Below are 18,835 nucleotides of genomic sequence, written 5' to 3' on the forward strand. Positions count from 1 at the left end.
ATGGTGAAAAGACCCAAAGATTATCTTCCCAGCAATCATAGACTACAGCGAACTAATAATAAAAGGGGCTGAGCAATATGGACAAAAATCCATATAACTGAATCTCTGGTGGTACTATACTTTCCGAATGCACTGTAGGTCACAAATTAAAAGATAAAACCCACACACAGTAGCAATGTATGAATCTAACAGTACATTTGCTATCCAACTAAGAGCTGAGAAATTAAAAGTAAACCTTCAGAAAGCTGAGAGCATCCTCTTTCCAGCTGTGACAAGAGGATAGCTGCGTTTCCCCAGCAATTGGATTTTAAAATGTTACTCAATCATAACACTTAAGGAGCATTTGTCTCTCTGAGAAATGAGTGTGACTCTCTCGACACAGCAGCAGGCTCCGGCGAAACAGGTACATGGGCAGGCAGACACTTTCATTACAGGAATCATAATGATAAAGTAGTTTACTGTTTAAATCATGGTTTTAGCCTCCGGGAAAAAAAATAGGCCGTTTTTAGTGAGGTGAATGTACAGCCCACACAAATGCAACCAATTAATTGGTTGTCAAAAGGTCGCAAAACGGGACTAAAGGGTTGTAGTCTGGAGCCCTGCCTTGTTGGCTTTTCACTATACGCATACTCTAACTTTTGTTTCACTTCAATGAAAACGGGCTCCATCTTTGCAATCAACACTAGCCTAGGCAAAGGCTCCTCTCTCGCTTTCGCGCTCTCCTCAGCAGCAGAGCAGCCCCAGACAATTTATTTTATTGGCCAAAGGCCAACAGTTACCTGCTAACGGAAACTCTATGCCCCAATGGCTTTCCATAGCACCCCTACACACATCGTGGGGCGCTCTGTCCATTGTGCTGACGGCGCAAAATCTGTATTCTCTTCGCTAACCCGTCACTCAATCATTTTAACTTTTTTTCTATAGGGACATAAAACTGAGGGGGCACAAGTTTCAACTGAGGGAGCTATGCCCCCTTTTGCCCCATCGTGGAGCCAGGTATGTGCTGATATACAGTGAATTCAGAAAGTATTCACACCTTGACTATTTCAAAATGTTACTGCCCGAATTTTAAATTAATTAAAATGTGGTTTTTTTTGGTCACTGGCCTACACATATACACAATACCCCATCATGTCAAAGTAGAATTACATTTTTCAACATTTTTACAATTAATAAAGAAAATCTGAAATGTCTTGAGTCATTAAGTATTTAACCCCTTTTGTTATGGAAAGCCTAAATAAGTTCAGGAGTAAATATTTGCTTAACAAGTCACATAATAAGTTGCATGGACTCACTATGTTCAATAGTGTTTACAATGGTTGAATGACTACCTCATCTCTGTACCCCACACATACAGATAGTTGTAAGGTCCCTCAGTTGAGCAGTACATATCAAAGACAGATTCAACCACAAACATCAGGGAGGTTTCCAATATATTGCAAAGAAAAGCAGACATTTAATATCCCTTTGAGCATGGTGAAGTTCTCACACTTTATATTGTGTACCTATACACCCAGTCACTACAAAGATATAGGGGTCCTTCCTAACCCAATTGCCGGAGAGGAAGGAAACCACTCAGGGATTTCACCATGACGCAAATGGGGACTTCAAAACAGTTACAGAGTTTAATGGTTGTGATAAGAGAAAACTGAGAATGGAGCAGCAACATTGTAGTTACTACACAATACTAACCTAATTGACAGAGTGAAAAGGAAGCCTGTACAGAAGACAAATATTCCAAAACATGCATCCTGATTACAACAAAAAGCTAAAGTAACACTGCAAACATTTAAAAAAATAATCCTGAATACAAAGTGTTATGTTTGGTGCAAATCTAATACATTACTGAGTACCACTCTATATATTTTCAAGCATAGTGGTGGCTGCATCATGTTATGGGTATGCAATCGTTAAGGACTGGGGATTTTTTCAGGATAGAAATAAATAAAATGGAATGAAGCTAAGCACAGGAAAAACCCTGGTTCAGTCGGCTTTCCACCAGACACTGGGAGGTGATTTCAATGCTATTCATTGACCACAGCTCAGCGTTCAACACCATAGTGCCCTCAAAGCTCATCAATAAGATAAGGACCCTGGGACTAAACACCTCCCTCTGCAACTGGATTCTAGACTTCCTGACGGGCCGCCACCAGGTGGTAAGGGTAGGTAACAACACATCTGCCACGCTGATCCTCAACACAGGGGCCCCTCAGGGGTGCGTGCACAGCCCCCTCCTGTACTCCCTGTTCACTCATGACTGCACGGCCAGGCACAACTCTAAAACCATAATTACATTTGCCGATAACAGTGGTAGGCCTGATCACTGACAACAACAAGACAGTCTATAGGGAGGAAGTCAGAGACCTGGCCGTGTGGTGCCAGGACAATAACCTCTCCCTCAACATGATCCGGACAAAGGAGATGATTGTAGACTACAGGAAAAAGAGAACCGAGCACACCCCCATTCTCATCGACGGGGCTGCAGTGGAGCATGTTGAGATGTTCAAGTTCCTTGGTGTCCACATCAACAACAAACTAGAATGGTCCAAGCACACCATGACAGTCGTGAAGTGGGCAGGACAAAACCTATTCCCCCTCAGGAGACTGAAAAGATTTGGCATGGGTCCACAGATGCCCAAAAGTTATACAGCTGCACCAACGAGAGCATCCTGACTGGTTGCGTCACTGCCTGGTATAGGAACTGCGTGGCCTCCGACCAAAAGGCACAACAGAGGGTAGTGCGTACAGCCCAGTACATCACTGGGGCCAAGCTTCCTGCCATCCAAGACCTCAATAACAGGTGGTGTCAGAGGAAGGCCCTAAAAATTCTCAAAGACTCCAGCCACCCTAGTCATAGACTGTTCTCTCTGCTACCGCACGGCAAGAGGTACCGGAGTGCTAAGTCTAGGTCCAAAAGGTTTCTTAACAGCTTCTGCGCCCAAGCCTTAAGACTCCTGAACATCTAATCAAATGCATTACCCCCCCATTATTTTCCACCACTGCTACTCTCTGTTATCTATGCACACTCACTTTAATAACTCTTCCTCTTCATGTACATATTACCTCAATTAACTAGTCTAACATGTGCCCCCGTACATTGACTCTGTACTGGTACCCCCTGTGTAGTCTTGCTATTGTTATTTTACTGCTGCTCTTTAACTACTTGTAACTTTTATTTGTTATTCTTATTCGTATTTTGTAAACTGCATTGTTGATTAGGGGCTTGTAAGTAAGCATTTCACTGTAAGATCATCTGTAATACATCTGTTGTATTCGGTGCATGTGACTAACACAATTTGATTTTGACCTTTCAGCAGGTCAATAACCTAAAACACAAGGGCAAATCTACACTGGAGTTGCTTACCAAGAAGACAGTGAATGTTCCTGAGTGTCCGAGTTAACGTTTTGACTTAAACCTGCTTGAAAATCTATAGCAAGACTTGAAAATGGTTGTCTAGCAATGATCCACAACCAATTCGACAGAGCTTGAATTTTTTTTTTTTACGAATAAATGGGCAAATGCTGCACAATCCAGGTGTGGAAAGCTCTTAGAGCCTTAACCAGACTTAGTCACAGCTGCCAAAGGTGATTCTAACATGTATGGACTCAGGGGGTTGAATACAAGATAAATAACTATCTTCTTTTTTTTCTACAAATGCTCCAATTGTTCTTCAACTTTGACAGAGTATTTCGTGTATATCATTGACCAAAAAAAACAACTAAATCCATCTTAATCCCACTTTGTAACAACTAAATGCTAAAAATAAAATAATCAAGGACTGACCGGGTGAAACTCAGGCTATTGATGAGCTTCCAGCACATTATTTTCACCTGAAAATGATTTTCCAATAAGTGCAGATGGACAGAAACAACAACAATTGATATACCCATAGATAGTCTAAATGCAGCCTAATGTCTTACCTTCCTGGACTCCATATGGACTTCCTGCTGGCAGCACTGTTTGCAGACAGGCTGGATGGAGATCAGGCTGAACTCGCCCAGCAGGTCACAGGAGCTGCACAGGAGGTTGCTGGAAAAGCCCAGCTCCCTGCATGACTCTGAGGACAAGTTGGCTCCATATGCCGACAGCTAAGCAGGAGACAATGGGAAACATTGGATTGGTTGTCACATCACTTATTCTTAAATACATCTCCATTTAGCCACAACAGTGTCACAAGATATTGTATGGGCTGGCATACCAATCAGTAATGTGGAGGAATCTCACCTAGTTAAATAAATAAAAAATAAATATAAGTCAGTAAAGAACAAATTATTATTTACAATGGACAGGTCTACCAAAAGGCCTCCTACGGTGATGGGGGCTGGGATAAAAACAAATAAAGGACAAAACACACATCACGACAAGCGAGACAACATAAAGAGAGACCAAAAACAACATAGCCTGGCAGCAACACAAAACAGGGTACAAACGTTGTTGGGCACAGACAACAGCTCAAAGGGTAAGAAGGTAGAGACAACAATACATCACACAAAGCAGCCACAGCTGTCAGTAAGAGTGTCCATGATTGAGTCTTTGAATGAAGAGATTGAGATAACTGTCCAGTTTGAGTGTTTGTTGCAGCTCGTTCCAGTCGCTAGCTGCAGTGAATTGAAAAGAGGAGCAACCCAGGGATGTCTGTGCTTTGGGGACCTTTAACAGCATGTGACTGGCAGAACAGGTGTTGTATGTGGAGGATGAGGGCTGCAGTAGATATCTCAGATAGGGGGGCGTGAGGCCTAAGAGTGTTTAGAAATAAGCAACAACTAGTGGGTCTTGCAACAAGTATACAGAGATGACCATTTTACAGAGGAGTATAGAGTGCAGTGATGTGCCCTATAAGGGGCATTGGTGGCAAATCTGATGGCCGAATGGTAAATCAAATCAAATTTTATTGATCACATACACATGGTTAGCAGATGTTAATGCGAGAGTAGCGAAATGCTTGTGCTTCTAGTGCAGTAATATCTAACAAGTAATCAAACAATTTCACAGCATCTACTCGAGAGCACCCTTACCTGCCGATCTATAAATTAAGTCTCCGTAATCTAGCATGGTCATCTGAATCAGGGTTAGTTTGGCAGCTGAGTTGAAAGAGGAGCAATTACGACAGAGGAAACCAAGTCTAGATTTAACTTAAGCCTGCAGCTTTGATATGTGCTGAGCGAAGGACAGTGTACCGTCTAGTCATACTCCCAAGTACTTGTAGGAGTTGATTACCTCGAGCTCAGAACCCTCAGAGGTAATAATCACACCTGCAGGGAGAGAGGTATTCTTCTTACCAGACCACATGACCTTTGTTTTGGAGGTGTTCAGAACAAGGTTAAGGGCAGAAAAAGCATGTTGGACACTAAGAAAGCTTTGTTGTAGAGAGTTTATCCCAAAATCTAGGGACGGGCCAGCTGAGTAGAAGACTGCATCATCTGCATATAAATGGATGAGAGGGCATCCTACTGCCTGAGATATGTTGTTGATGTAAATTGAGAAGAGTGTGGGGTCTAGGATTGAGCCTTGGGGTACTCCCTTGGTGACAGGCAGTGGCTGAGACAGCAGATGTTCTGACTGTATACACTGCACTCTTTGAAAGAGGTAGTTAGCAAACCAGACCAAAGTCCCCTCAGAGAGACACCAATACTCCTTAGCCTGCCCACAAGAATGGAACGGTCTACTTTATCAAAAGCTTTGGCCAAGTCAATAAAAATAGCAGCACATCATTTCTTAGATTCAAAGGGCAATGGTGACATCATTGAGGACCTAGAAGGTTGCACTAACACATCCATAATCTGAGCGGAAACCAGAATGCATAACAGAGAGAATACTATAGACATCAAGAAAGCCAGTCAGTTGACTATTTTTAAGTTTTTCCAACACTTTTGATAAGCAGGGCAAAATAGAAATAGGCCGATAACAGTTTGGATCAGCTTGATCTCCCCCCTTTAAATAAATGACAAACTGTGGCTGCCTTCCAAGCAATGGGAACCTCCCCAGAGAGGAGAGACAAGTTAAAAAGGTCTGAGATAGGCTTGGCGATGATAGAGGCAGCAACATTAACTTCTCTTGGGTAGGTGGCAGTATTTTAAATTTTGGATGAATGAGGTGCACAATGTAAACTGCCTGTTACTCAGGCCCAGAAGCTAGGATATGCATGGTAGTATTAGATAGAAGACTCTCTAAGGTTTCCAAAACTGTTAAAATAATGTTTTGAGCGCGTGACCCGATTGCGTGCCGTTTGTTGTTTTTCCTTTCTATTGAAGACGCTATTGTCTGGTTGAAATATTATCGATTACTTAGACAATAGACAACCCGAGGATTAATTCCTTTACTTGGTTTTAAAATGTTTCTATGCTTTTGTAAGCGGGGCACTGTCCTCAGATAATCGCATGGTATGTTTTCGCTGTTAAGCCTTTTTGAAATCATTAAACTTATGTATAACACTTGTATTTTTATGACTGTTTAATTGGACTATTTCTGTATTTTGAATTTGGCACTCTGCAATTTCACCGGATGTTGGCCAGGTGGGACCCTACCGTCCCACTAGCCCATAAGAGGTTTTAAAGAAGAAAGTGTCTAAACCATATGACCCAGATGTTGTTTTGGGGTCAAGTTTCAGGAGCTCCTTCAGCACCTTGGACTCAGTGAACACCTGCAGGCAGAAACTCTGTAGGGGGCAGGGGAAATAGAGGGAGGAGCACCGTGGCTAGTCACATTAGAAGGGGTGGGAGATGAGGAAATGTTGGACGGGCAAGAAGGCATGGCTGAGTCAAATAGGAATCCTGACTTCATGAAGTGGTGATTAAAGAGCTCAGCCATGTGCTTCGTGTCAGTAATAACCACATCAACTTTAAGGGACATGGGCAGCTGTGAGGAGGGTTTATTCTCCAGGTCTTTAACAGTTATCCAGAACTTCTTGGGGTTAGACCCACAGAGAGAACTGCTCCTTAAAGTAACTAACTTTGGCCTTTCGGACTGCCTGAGTGCACTTATTTCTCATTCGCCTAAACGAGAGCCAGTCAGCTTGAGTATGTGTGCGCTGAGCCTTTCACCAAATGCAATTCTTGAGGTGGAGTAACTCTGCAAGATCACGGTCGAACCAGGTGCTGAACCTGTTTTTAATTCTCATTTTCTTTATGGGGGCGTGTTTGTTAACAATACCACTGAAAATGTCAAAAAAGATCCAAGTGTCTTCGACAGAGGGGATCAAGCTGATTCTATACCATTTTACAGAGACCAGTTCATGAAGGAAGGCTTGCTCAAGTTTTTTAGCAAGCTTCTACGACAAATCAGGACAGTTCCTTTCATTGCGCATCCATTACTAACAAAGTAGTGTTGTGGAAATTCCGGTCATAAACATTAATTTATATACACATCATTGGGTCGTGTGCATATAACCCGTTTAAATTATCGCGTTCATCTTCACAGAAGTACAACAATGAGGTTAGCTAGGTAGGTTTGCATAATCTCAGCTGCTGACTGTCTCGCCGTGGTTGGCTCTTCCCTTTGTCACCTCAGTCTTTCATCTATCACAACTCGCGTTAAATCGGGTTTGCGTTAAAGTGCAGTATGTAAGGGTTAACGTTTGAGATGTCTTGTCATTTGTAGCTAACGTTAGCTGGTGAACGAATCAACTTTAGTAAACCGGTGCGATTTTGATAAGCCACGTCATTCGTTTCAAGATAACTACACTGTCGCGGCAAAGGAGTTGGGTATAAATCGTGTAACAAAAGAAAGTCTGCCATCCGATAAACGCTGTGCTATGTATACGTGTGGATATTCTTATGTTTGTTGATAAACCTACCGTTTGTATGAGAGAAAGAAGCCACAGGAGATACACCTCCCCAGACATTTTGGAGATTGCTTTGTTAGGGAAGGAAATGAGGACCCATTAAATGTAGGAAGTAGTACTGCCAACTGCCTGATGTCCTGTAAATTGCAATATACACGCTTTTTGGGTTCTCTTTACATTCAGCACACTGTGATTTTATATTCGCAATAATAATATCTGATTTTTTATCATTATCTGTCTAAAAGTTGTGATTTGTAATTTGTCTTCCTCTTTTCATATGGCTAACAGAAAGGCACCTTTGACTTTTCTTCTTTGATCAGACACAGTTACACTCCATTCGCACGTGGACACCGCCCCCTGTAGCCAAATTCAAGAACTGTTTAAAATGTGTCCAATCCCGTTACAACAGAATTGACTGTTGACCAATGAAAAGCCTATCCAATTTAGTGGACTGTTGGTTCCACCAATAGGGATTTTGTCACTAATATAATCATCCGACGAAGATAGACGTGCGGAGTGAACTGAACGGGACACAGATTCTAGAGAGAGAGAATCGCAGACACCGAGGAACACAAGGCCGTTTATGTTGACACCCTTGTGAGGGGGGGCATCTCAACGTCAAGACGGTATTGAGGTTTCATGCAGTTCTCTTTTATGAGCGTACATTATCCTATGAAACAAATAATTTGGATCGGAGTGTGTTCCCTATTGAACAACCAGGGATGTAAACACTGGACAAGAACAATTCAAATGCACAGGGCCATACACAGACACAAATTCGCGCTGTGATTGACAACGTTCCACTTCCTTTTATGTTGTATTTTTTAAACAAGGAATGACCTGTTCTCACTGGATTGTTTGATGGGGCTTCTAAGGATCATGATGCCGCCAAAGTTTCAGCTTCTGGCGCTTTTGGCATTCGCAGTGGCCATGTTCTTCTTGGAGAACCAAATCCAGAAGCTGGAGGAGTCTCGGGTGAAGCTAGGTAAGACTGCGTTCTAACTATCCACGTTAATCATGCTGCACGCAGCCGGTAATACAACAAGGAAAATGAGTCTGACATCCAATAGGGGTTGAATCATTGCGAAGCGTTTGTCAGCATGGGTGTCAATTTAGGGTTATCTTGTAACAATTCTGCCTGTGAGGTGACAAACTGGCATTTTGAGGGCAAACCCATGTGTGCGTGTGTGATATCTATCTATTTACATATCCAATTTACAGTCGGATTGTGTTTTTGACAGAAGATACCGACCATACACTTACGCTGTTTACACTAAAGTGCACTGATGTCCGGACGCAGTCATGGTTACATTTAGTCCAATATTGGGCTGAATGTATCCAAAGGAGCCTAAGGTTACTCAGTCCAAGGACCTTACATATTCTGCTTAGTGTGAATTGGCTCTGGGAGCCAAAACGGCCGAATACTCCATTTGAAATGTGAACTGATTCTCAATTGCTGTACGGTCCTGGAAACATATAGCCCTCTACTTTAATATCACATCAAAATCATTAAACAAATGTCAAATACACACAACAGTTGCAGCTGACAGTATTTTTTTCAGTGACGATGCATTTGTGATGTCTGTCTTGTTAACACACAGGTAATTAGCACAGGTAGTCCATTCGGTCTTCCATCTGTTTGTCACGTAAACAAGCGCTGTAACATGGAAATATGGTCGTTTGGCAACCCTAACCCTTTAAAGGTGTGTATCTATTAAACTTTTTGATTTGAAAATGATTTCTAGCTGATATGAAAGATACGGTCCTTATACTTCCAAAACCATACCACAAGTGATGCGTGTTTGTTCATACCATGCCTCGCAGCTCTTAAACTACAGAAGACTCCTTCGTCCAATGACTCTTATATATAATGGAAATTAGTCACGATCAAGGGCTAGGTTACATTAAGACATCGTGAAGCCTTGCGATACGTACCTCAATGATGGTGTGTGTGTATATACAGTTGAAGCCGGAAGTTTACATACACCTTCAACAAAACATTTAAACTCAGTTTTTCACAACTCCTGACATTTAATCCAAGTAAAAACTCATTTTTTTGTAGGTCAGTTAGGATCACAACTTTTATTTTAACAATGTGACATGTCGGAATAATTGTTTTATTTCAGTTTTTATTTCTTTCATCACATTCCCAGTGGGTCAGAAGATTACATGCACTCAAATAGTATTTGGTAGCATTGGCTTTCAATTGTTTAACTTGGGTCAAACGTTTTTGGGTAGCCTTCCACAAGCTTGCCACAATAAATTGGGTGAATTGTGTCCCATCGCTCCTGACAGAGCTGGTGTAACTGAGTCAGGTTGGTAGGCCTGTTTTTTCAGTTCTGCCCACACATTTTCTATATGATTGAGGTAAGGGCTTTGTGATGGCCACTCCAATACCTTGACTTTGTTGTCCTTAAGCCATTTTGCCACAACTTTGGAAGTATGCTTGGGGTCATTGTCCATTCGGAAGACCCATTTGCGACCAAGCTTTAACTTCCTGACTGATGTCTTGAGATGTTTCAATATATCCACATAATTTTCCTCATGATGCCATCTCTTTTGTGAAGTGCACCAGCAAAGCACCCCTACAACATGATGCTGCCACTACCGTGCTTCACGGTTGGGATGATGTTCTTCGGTTTGTAAGCCTCCACATTTTTCCTCCAAACATAACAATGGTCATTATGGCCAAACCGTTCTGTTTTTATTTCATCAGACCAGAGGACATTTCTCCAAAAAGTATGCTCTTTGTCCCCATGTGCAGTTGCAAACCGTAGTCTGGCTTTTTTATGGAGGTTTTGGAGCAATGGCTTCCTTGCTGAGCGGCCTTTCGGGTTATGTCGATACTTTTGTATCTGTTTCCTCCAGCATCTTCACAAGGTACTTTGTTGTTCTGGGATTGATTTGCACTTTTCACACCAAAGTACATTAACCGCAAGGAGACAGAATGCGTCTCCTTCCTGAGCGGTATGACGGCTGAGTGGTCCCATGGTGTTTATACTTGCGTAGTATTGTTTGTACATATGAACGTAGTACCTTCAGGCGTTTGGAAATTGCTCCCAAGGATGAACCAGACTTGTGGAGGTCCACAATGTTTTTGTTTTTTTTGTTTGTTTTTCTGAGGTCTTGGCTGATTTCTCTTGATTTTCCCATGATGTCAAGCAAAGAGGCACTGAGTTTGAAGGTAGGCTTTGAAAGAAATCTACAGGTACACCTCCAGTTGACTCAAATGATGTCAATTAGCTTATCGGAAGCTTCTAAAGCCATGACATCATTTTCTGGAATTTCCCAAGTTGTTTTAAAGGCACTGTCAACTTGGTGTATGCAAACTTCTGACCCACTGGAATTGTGATAGTGAAATCTGTCTGTAAACAATTGTTGGAAAAATGACTTGTAATGCACAAAGTAGAAGTCCTTACCGACTTGCCAAAACTATATTTGGTAACAAGAAATTTGCGGAGTGGTTGAAAAACGAGTTTAAAATGACTCCAACACATACAGTTAGGAACATCCGACTTCAACTGTCTATATCCTAGCTTCACTTTGGCGGGCAAAAATTAAATGTCAAAAGTCAAAAGAACAGACAACGGCTCTTCTGTTTCCCCACACTCGCCACTCTTTCTTACTTCAAATCACATTACACTGGGAATCTTTCAGTTCAACTCGTCAAGTTTTATATTTACTGCTACCCCAGTTATCACTCCTTTCATCTGCACAGTTATCACTCCTTTCACTTGTCTTGCCCCCATTTTGTTTTACTCTGAGCGCCTTCTCCCTTTGACCAGCAGAAACATTGACAATTATCACGACCCATTCTGGTTACCTTCACCGATTCCACAGTACCCAACTTATTTTTAAATCAATTTTAAATCCAAGACCCCCACCGAGAAACCACAAATGGCTCAGGCAAGTGTCCACTTTTTCCATAAACTGTCAGACTACTACTAAACTACTGTCAGACTCCTCTTTATCCTGACCCTCGGTGCAAGACACGGTCTCCGAGAGCTTCACCACACCTACCACCTCCGATACTTTCTCATTCACTTCCATTTCTCCTCCTGTCTTCAGCTCCCTCTGCTTACACCTTCTTCCCTTCTTTAACAAACCATCTCCCTTTTTTCCACCATTTCTTACCTGACTCGAGCTCACCCTCTTTTTTCCACCATTTCTTACCTGACTCGAGCTTACCTCCTCACCCTCTCTTTTTTCCACCATTTCTTACCTGACTCGAGCTCACCCTCTTTTTTCCACCATTTCTTACCTGACTCGAGCTCACCCTCTCTTTTTTCCACCATTTCTTACCTGACTCGAGCTCACCCTCTCTTTTTTCCACCATTTCTTACCTGACTCGAGCTCACCCTCTCTTTTATCCACCATTTCTTACCTGACTCGAGCTCACCTCCTCACCCTCTCTTTTTTCCACCATTTCTTACCTGACTCGAGCTCACCCTCTCTTTTTTCCACCATTTCTTACCTGACTCGAGCTCACCCTCTTTTTTCCACCATTTCTTACCTGACTCGAGCTCACCTCCTCACCCTCTCTTTTTTCCAAGTACTCGTCTCCTCATCATAATACTGCGCTATTCCTCACCACCATCTTGTTTCCGCAATCTCCAGGGACTCCATTTCTGTTCCCCCGAGTCCGAGCCTCTCGTCTCTCATTGATTAACGACAGGCACTTCATTGATCAAACCCTACTGTTGACCAATCGCCGACGAGGGGGCTTCGGCTACCGACTTCGGCTTGCCTCGAGGGGGAAATTGTGTGTGTCCCCCCCCAAACAGCCTAAACCCAAACGGTCTATGTCCAAAACCAAACAAACGTCACAATGTAGTCATAATATACAGTGCTTTCGGAAAGAATTCAGACCCCTTGACTTTTTCCACATTTTGTTACGTTACAGCCTTATTCTATAATGGATTAACTAAATAAAAATCCTCATCAATCTACAGACAATACCCCATAATGACAAAGTGAAAACAGGTTTTTAGAAATGACATATTTACATAAGTATTCAGACCCTTTGCTATGAGACTTGAAATTGAGCTCGGGTGCATCCTGTTTCCATTGATCATCCTTGAGATGTTTCTACAACTTGATTGGAGTCAACCTGTGGTAAATTCAATTGATTGGTTAGGATTTGGCAAGGCACGCGTTTGTCTATATAAGGTCCCACAGTTGACAGTGCATGTCAGAGCTAAAACAAAGCATGACGTCGACGCAATTGTCAGTAGAGCTCCGAGACAGGATTGTGTTGAGGCACAGATCTGGGGAAGGATACCAAAGAATTTCTGCTACGTTGAAGGTCTCCATCATTCTTAAATGGGAGAAGTTTGGAACCATCAACTCTTCCTAGAGCTGGCCGCCAGGCCAAACTGAGCAATTGGAGAAGGACCTTGGTCAGGGAGGTGACAAAGAACCCAATGGCCACTCTGACAGAGAACACCTACTCATTCAAGGGTTCTTTATTTTTACTATTTTCTACATGTAGAATAATAAGGAAGACATCAAAACTATGACATAACACATGGAATCATGTAGTAACCAAAAGTGTTAAACAAATCAAATTATATTTGAGATTCTTCAAATGGCGACCCTTTTGTCTTGACAGCTTTGCACACGTCAGTGACAAGGCGAGTCTGGGATGCTGTCCTTCTAGGCAGAGTTGCAAAGAAAAAGCCATATCTCAGACTGGCCAATAAAAATAAGGGATTAAGATGGGCAAAAGAACACTGAACAGAGGAACTCTGCCTAGTAGGCCAGCGTTACGGCGCACTCCAATAATTTGTTGACTTGGCAATACGTCTGATTTGTTCCGTCCATAGACCAAACGTCTCTGTACACTGGAGCACTGCACTCTGTGTTGCATAGTCAAATGGTTTGAGGCAGGGCGACATGATGGACACCCCTGGCTGTCTAACCAGGTTCTGATGCATTTCTTCTGTCTACATTGAGAAGGCAAGTTTTGTATATTTACATGGCCCATTTTTTTTATTGCACACTCATATGACCCAATCACAACTTATTTTCTGATCTGCTTTTTGCTCCCTGTGTCATTCAAATCTTGTTACTTTACTCGGAGGTTGAATCACTTTTCCTATTATTTAGATTGTCTTCCAGGCATATTGTTAGTGGCTTGGTAGCTCTGCCTTTAACGATCTGTGTATCCTGTAGCTAGCGTCATCGGTGTTATCTGGTAACATATTCTTAGCGTCCTCTTATGCCAGGTAAGGTTGGCACAGATTTTGTAGAAACGTAAAGTGTATTAGCACGTGGGGCGGGGGGGCTGACTGGATGCTTTCCCCAATGGCCGTAACTCTAGAGGGGAGTCATGCTATGCTTGCTGAGAGCCTCATAAATAGAAACGCTGTTTATAAACCTGTCACCTCATGTCCCATGTCACTAACTAGGCTCTGTATCGAAGTTTAACTCCTACACCCGTCTCCACTATGGTCCCCATATGTTCCCTGAGGCGCAATGAGCTAAGTTAGTCACCAAGTAATGTTATAGCCAGTGAGTGTGGTTGGTTGGTCAGAGCTTGATTGAATTGTTTTTATCACATTGTAACTGAAGTGAGGTTGCATAAAACAAACTGTTACTCTAACACCAACTCGTTCATTGGCGTCAACAGTCAATTACAAACAGGTATCAAGAGTCTGAAAATATAGCCTTTTTGTATAAGTCTAGGCCAGAGCTGTGTATGCAAATATATGGCTCTGGTCGAGGCCTGGTTGGATCATTTAATTTAGCCTCGTTAGTAGGTTAATTGAGGAGTGGCGAACTTGACTCCTCTCTCCAAGTTCAACTCTGTGCTTGCTCGCTCTCTTTATCGCCATTATCCAGCGCACTCCGACTCCTTTTGACACCATGGAGCCGTTTTTAGCCTCCCGGGGTTATAAAAAGGCCTGAGTCATGTTAATTGGCTGGCAGTCACTACAGAGTGGCTACTGTACATCTAAGTGTCTCACCCTCACCAGTCTGAAACATGCCACTTGAGTGCCTAATGGATTGGATCCGATTTGTGGAAATGCAGGTGTCAGGAATGGATTTGTTGTAGGCAGAGTGCTAATGGCCCTAGTCTCGAGCAGTTAGGGCCCTGATTGGTGTATTTATGGACATTGGCTTCGACATTAAAGAAGAATGTCTTCCCGTGAAGTTCTGCGCTACATTTTGTGCACAGTTGTGACCCGATGACTGACAGGCTAATCACGGTGCTGTGAACTGTTTTGCAACCCGGAGTGTAGTTGAGACCGCTCTCCTCGCGCGTATGTTGTTCCCTTGTCGGTTTCCAAGGGGTTTGACGTGGGGCCTGTGTGGTTAAGCATGAGGGGGGGGAGCAGGTGTTGTTTATTCAAGGCGGGTGATTGTCCCTTTTTATAACACTGCTCAACATCCCTATGAGAGACCCAGCTGAAACAACAGCTTCTGTAGACCGGCACTGTCATAACGGCTAATCGTATTACTTTTCAGCAGATACCTTCCTTTGCAAGTCAATAACCATAAATGGCCTTTTTACTTTTTCTATCTGGAGTCTGGGATGCTACCGCAGTGCAAGATTATAATCCCCTGTGGCCAAACAGCCTTTGGCTAGGTCTCTCCCAATTTCAGACTTCTATCTCCCGCTTCAGAGCTTATAGTTGTATCAAAAGGGGGGGGGGGATTACATTTTCATCTCAACACAAAAAATAGTTAAACCCCTGGTAGCACTCATCGTAAGCCTTAACAAAAGGAGGGGAGAGACACATGTCTGCAGCGTTTTACAACCAATTTTATCAGAGAATAGCAGGATAAGGTAGTCTGGCAGAACTGTTCCACTGCTTTCCTCCTGCCTTGCATTTCATTTCCACCTTCTATACAGCAACTGAATCCCAGTCCGCTCTAGGGCGAACTGAGTTTCTCTACTGCTCTGGCAGACTTTCTCCTCAGAATTGCAGTGTACTGTGAGTGCTGCCAGTCTGGTACATTGTCACGAAACTGCCTAGGGACAGCCTCTTACCACAGAAGTGGTGTGTCATAGAAAGGCCAGTTGGAACACTCAAGATGTTCCTGAATGATCTCTGTCAAGTCATTAGCTGCTGCTGCTGTTCATGTAGCCTGGTTAAACCAGACTAAATGGGACGCTTGTCATTGTTTCACTTCACAATAGTGTGCAGTGTTCAGTCTGGTTTAACCAAAACCACCATGCTTGACGATTGGTATGAGGTTCTTACTGTGGAATGCAGTGTTTTTTTGTTTTTTTGCCAGACATAATGGGAACCATGTCGTCCAAAAAGTTTCTTTGACTCATCTGTCTATAGAACATTCTTCCAGGAGTCTATACGATAATCCAGGTGCCCCTAGGCACTTTTCGGCAGACTTGAATCCATTTTTTTGGATGACATGAAAAACCGAACACTGAATTCCACAGTAAGAATGACAGTCAAACATTGTGGTGGTAATAAGGATGTGCATTTAACATTTTGACTGTTTGAGTACTCGCATTCATTTTTTTTTTTTGCCCATACCCAAAAGGGAGAAACATTTTTATCATTTAGAACATGAGGCCTGTGCTGGGAAAAATTGTGTGCGTTTATCCAGACCGAACTTGTATATCTCACGCAACTTGCAACAATTTCAAAGATTTTACTGAGTTACAGTTAATATAAGGAAATCAGTCAATTTTTAAATACATGCATTAGGCCCTAATCTATGGATTTCACATGACTGGGAATACAGATATGCATCTGTTGGTCACAGATACCTTTTAAAAAAAAAGTTGGGGCATGGATCAGAGAAACGCTGCTTCATGCAGCACAAAACATCTCTTTCGCATAGAGTTGATCAGGCAATTGATAGTGATCTATGGAATGTTGTTCCACTCTTCAATGGTTGCGGGAACTGGAGCATTCTGTCTTACATGATCCAGAGCATCCCAAACATGCTCAATGGGTGACATGTCTGAGTATGCAGGCCATAGAAGAACTGGACAGCTTCCAGGAATTGTGTACAGATCCTTGTGACATGGGGCCATACATTAACATGCTTAAACATGAGGTGACGGTGGCGGTTGAATGACACAACTCCACCACGGGGCACTCTGTTGACAACGTTGACATCAGCATGTATGGCGTTGTGCGGGTTTGCTATCTGCCCGGTACAGTTGAAACCGGGATTCATCCGTGAAGAGCACACTTCTCCACTGTGCCAGTGGTGATCTAAGGTGAGCTTTTTCCCACTGAAGTCGGTTACGACGCTGAACTGTAGTCCGGTCAAGACCGTTTGTGCAGAAATTCTTCAGTTGTGCAAACCCACAGTTTCCTCAGCTGTCTGGATGGCTAGTCTTTGACCATCCCGCAGGATGTGGAGCTCCTGGGCTGGTGTGGTCTGTGGTTGTGAGGCCGGTTGGATGTACTGTCAAATTCTCTAAAATGACGTTGGAGACACTTTCTCTGCAATAAACAAACATTACATTCTCTGGCAACCGCTCTGGTGAACATTCCTGCAGTCAGCATCCCAATTGCACGCTCCCTCAACTTGAGACATCTGTGGCATTGTTGTTTCAACTGCACATCTTAGAGTGGCACTGTGGTCCCCAGCACAAGGTGCACCTGTGTAATGACCATGCTGTTTAATCAACTCCTTGATATGCCACACCTGAAGGTGGATGGATTTTCTTGGCAAAGGAGAAATGCTCACTAACAGGGATGTAAAAATAATTGTGCACAACTTTGCGAGAAATGAACTGTGCATATGAAGAAAAAGTCTGTGCTCTTTCAGCTCTGTGTTTATTTTGAACAAGCAAGAGATCGCAACAATGCCAAATTTATAACTATTACAGATAACAAATCATAATTGCTAAATTGCCCCATGTACAGTATATTCAGTGAATTAAAAAAAGCAAGTGCCATTTTAAGATTAATTTATTGAAACCTTATGATGGAACATGATCTTCAAAAAGGCAGTAACCTCACCCGTTGCGCTTTCTTGTGGAAGCCTATGTCTGTGCAATGGCATAGTTTTGTTAATTTAGCAGACGAGCCCTTCACAGTCAAGACACACCTATTTTATAGAAAACATAACAGAATATTTTTTACAAATGAAAAAAGTTGCCAGTGCGACGTGATGCACAACTCGTACCTGGAACAGTTATTCTCAAGGATAATTTTGAGACGTGGCTCAGTTTGGCAAGTGTGGCAAGACCATGTTTTTCAGGGTTACAAACCAAAAACGTTTTATTTTCGTTTTTATTTTTTAAATGGATGAACAATCCCACATTGAACACTGCATGTTGATGAATTACAGCCACGACATCTGGTGGGTAGGCATATGCTTCTGATGAAAATACACTTAGTTTAAAAAAATAATAATCTTGCATATGTTCCGTGTGGAACCGGTCTGCACTAGCAGTTTGCAAAGTAGCTTAAGAGGAAAAATAGACTTGTGTGGAGGGAGTGGTAGGAATGCAATTGAGTGAACGAGACACTGAGGGGAAAGGGAATTTTGGGAGAAGAACGGTTTGGCGCTCAGCTTGGTTGTGCCCGGCAAATGTACAAATGGGAGAATAGAGTCAAAGCAAATGAACATCGTCTTCAAGACAATTTCACTTGCCCGTTCAGAGCCACAAAGCACAGTCCACCAAATAGTTTTACAGTTTTATAAAAAATAAATCATAAACGGCAGTAGAAACGATAGCAACGCTGTCTCCCTGGTTCAGTAAATCTGAGGGATGGGGCTGGAGAGGACCCTCTCAAATTCATAGACCGAGCTATGGATGCAAGGACTGACCATCCATGACATCAAAATAAGTTTTAGCCATGTTTTGAGGCTATAAAGTGTTTGTTTACAAACATGGAGTGAAACCAAGCTTATATTTTGGGCTCTGTTTGTGTACGACAGTTGAACTAAGCTTGAGTTATTTGAAAGTTATGTACCCATAGATTATTGAAGAACATACATTTTTTGGCTTAGAAATTAAAGTTATGTAGCAACTGATTGCTAATTTTTTAAATATAAAAAGGAAGTTTTGATGTCGGTTTTGAGTACTCTCACTCATGACCATCTAGGTGGTAGTGTGA

General features: G+C 42.5%; 1 protein-coding gene and 1 pseudogene across 2 annotated transcripts in view; one reads left to right on the forward strand and one right to left on the reverse strand.

The window, feature by feature from the left end:
- LOC135517560 (selenoprotein F-like) overlaps positions 1–7,896 on the reverse strand; it is a 29,768-nt pseudogene extending 21,872 nt beyond the window's left edge.
- Positions 7,897–8,275: 379 nt separating this feature from the next.
- Positions 8,276–18,835, forward strand: part of LOC135517569 (heparan sulfate 2-O-sulfotransferase 1-like) — a 29,093-nt gene continuing 18,533 nt past the window's right edge. The window contains exons 1-2 of one of the 2 annotated variants that reach the window (XM_064941996.1): positions 8,276–8,407; positions 8,615–8,766. In XM_064941996.1, the coding sequence (XP_064798068.1) occupies positions 8,643–8,766 (124 nt within the window). In that variant the 5' untranslated portion in view covers positions 8,276–8,407; positions 8,615–8,642. Of the gene's footprint in view, positions 8,767–18,835 lie in introns of both variants that reach the window. The other variant, XM_064941986.1, reaches the window with a different exon arrangement.

This window comes from Oncorhynchus masou, chromosome 3, assembly GCF_036934945.1.
Source record: "Oncorhynchus masou masou isolate Uvic2021 chromosome 3, UVic_Omas_1.1, whole genome shotgun sequence".
Lineage (NCBI taxonomy): Eukaryota > Metazoa > Chordata > Actinopteri > Salmoniformes > Salmonidae > Oncorhynchus > Oncorhynchus masou.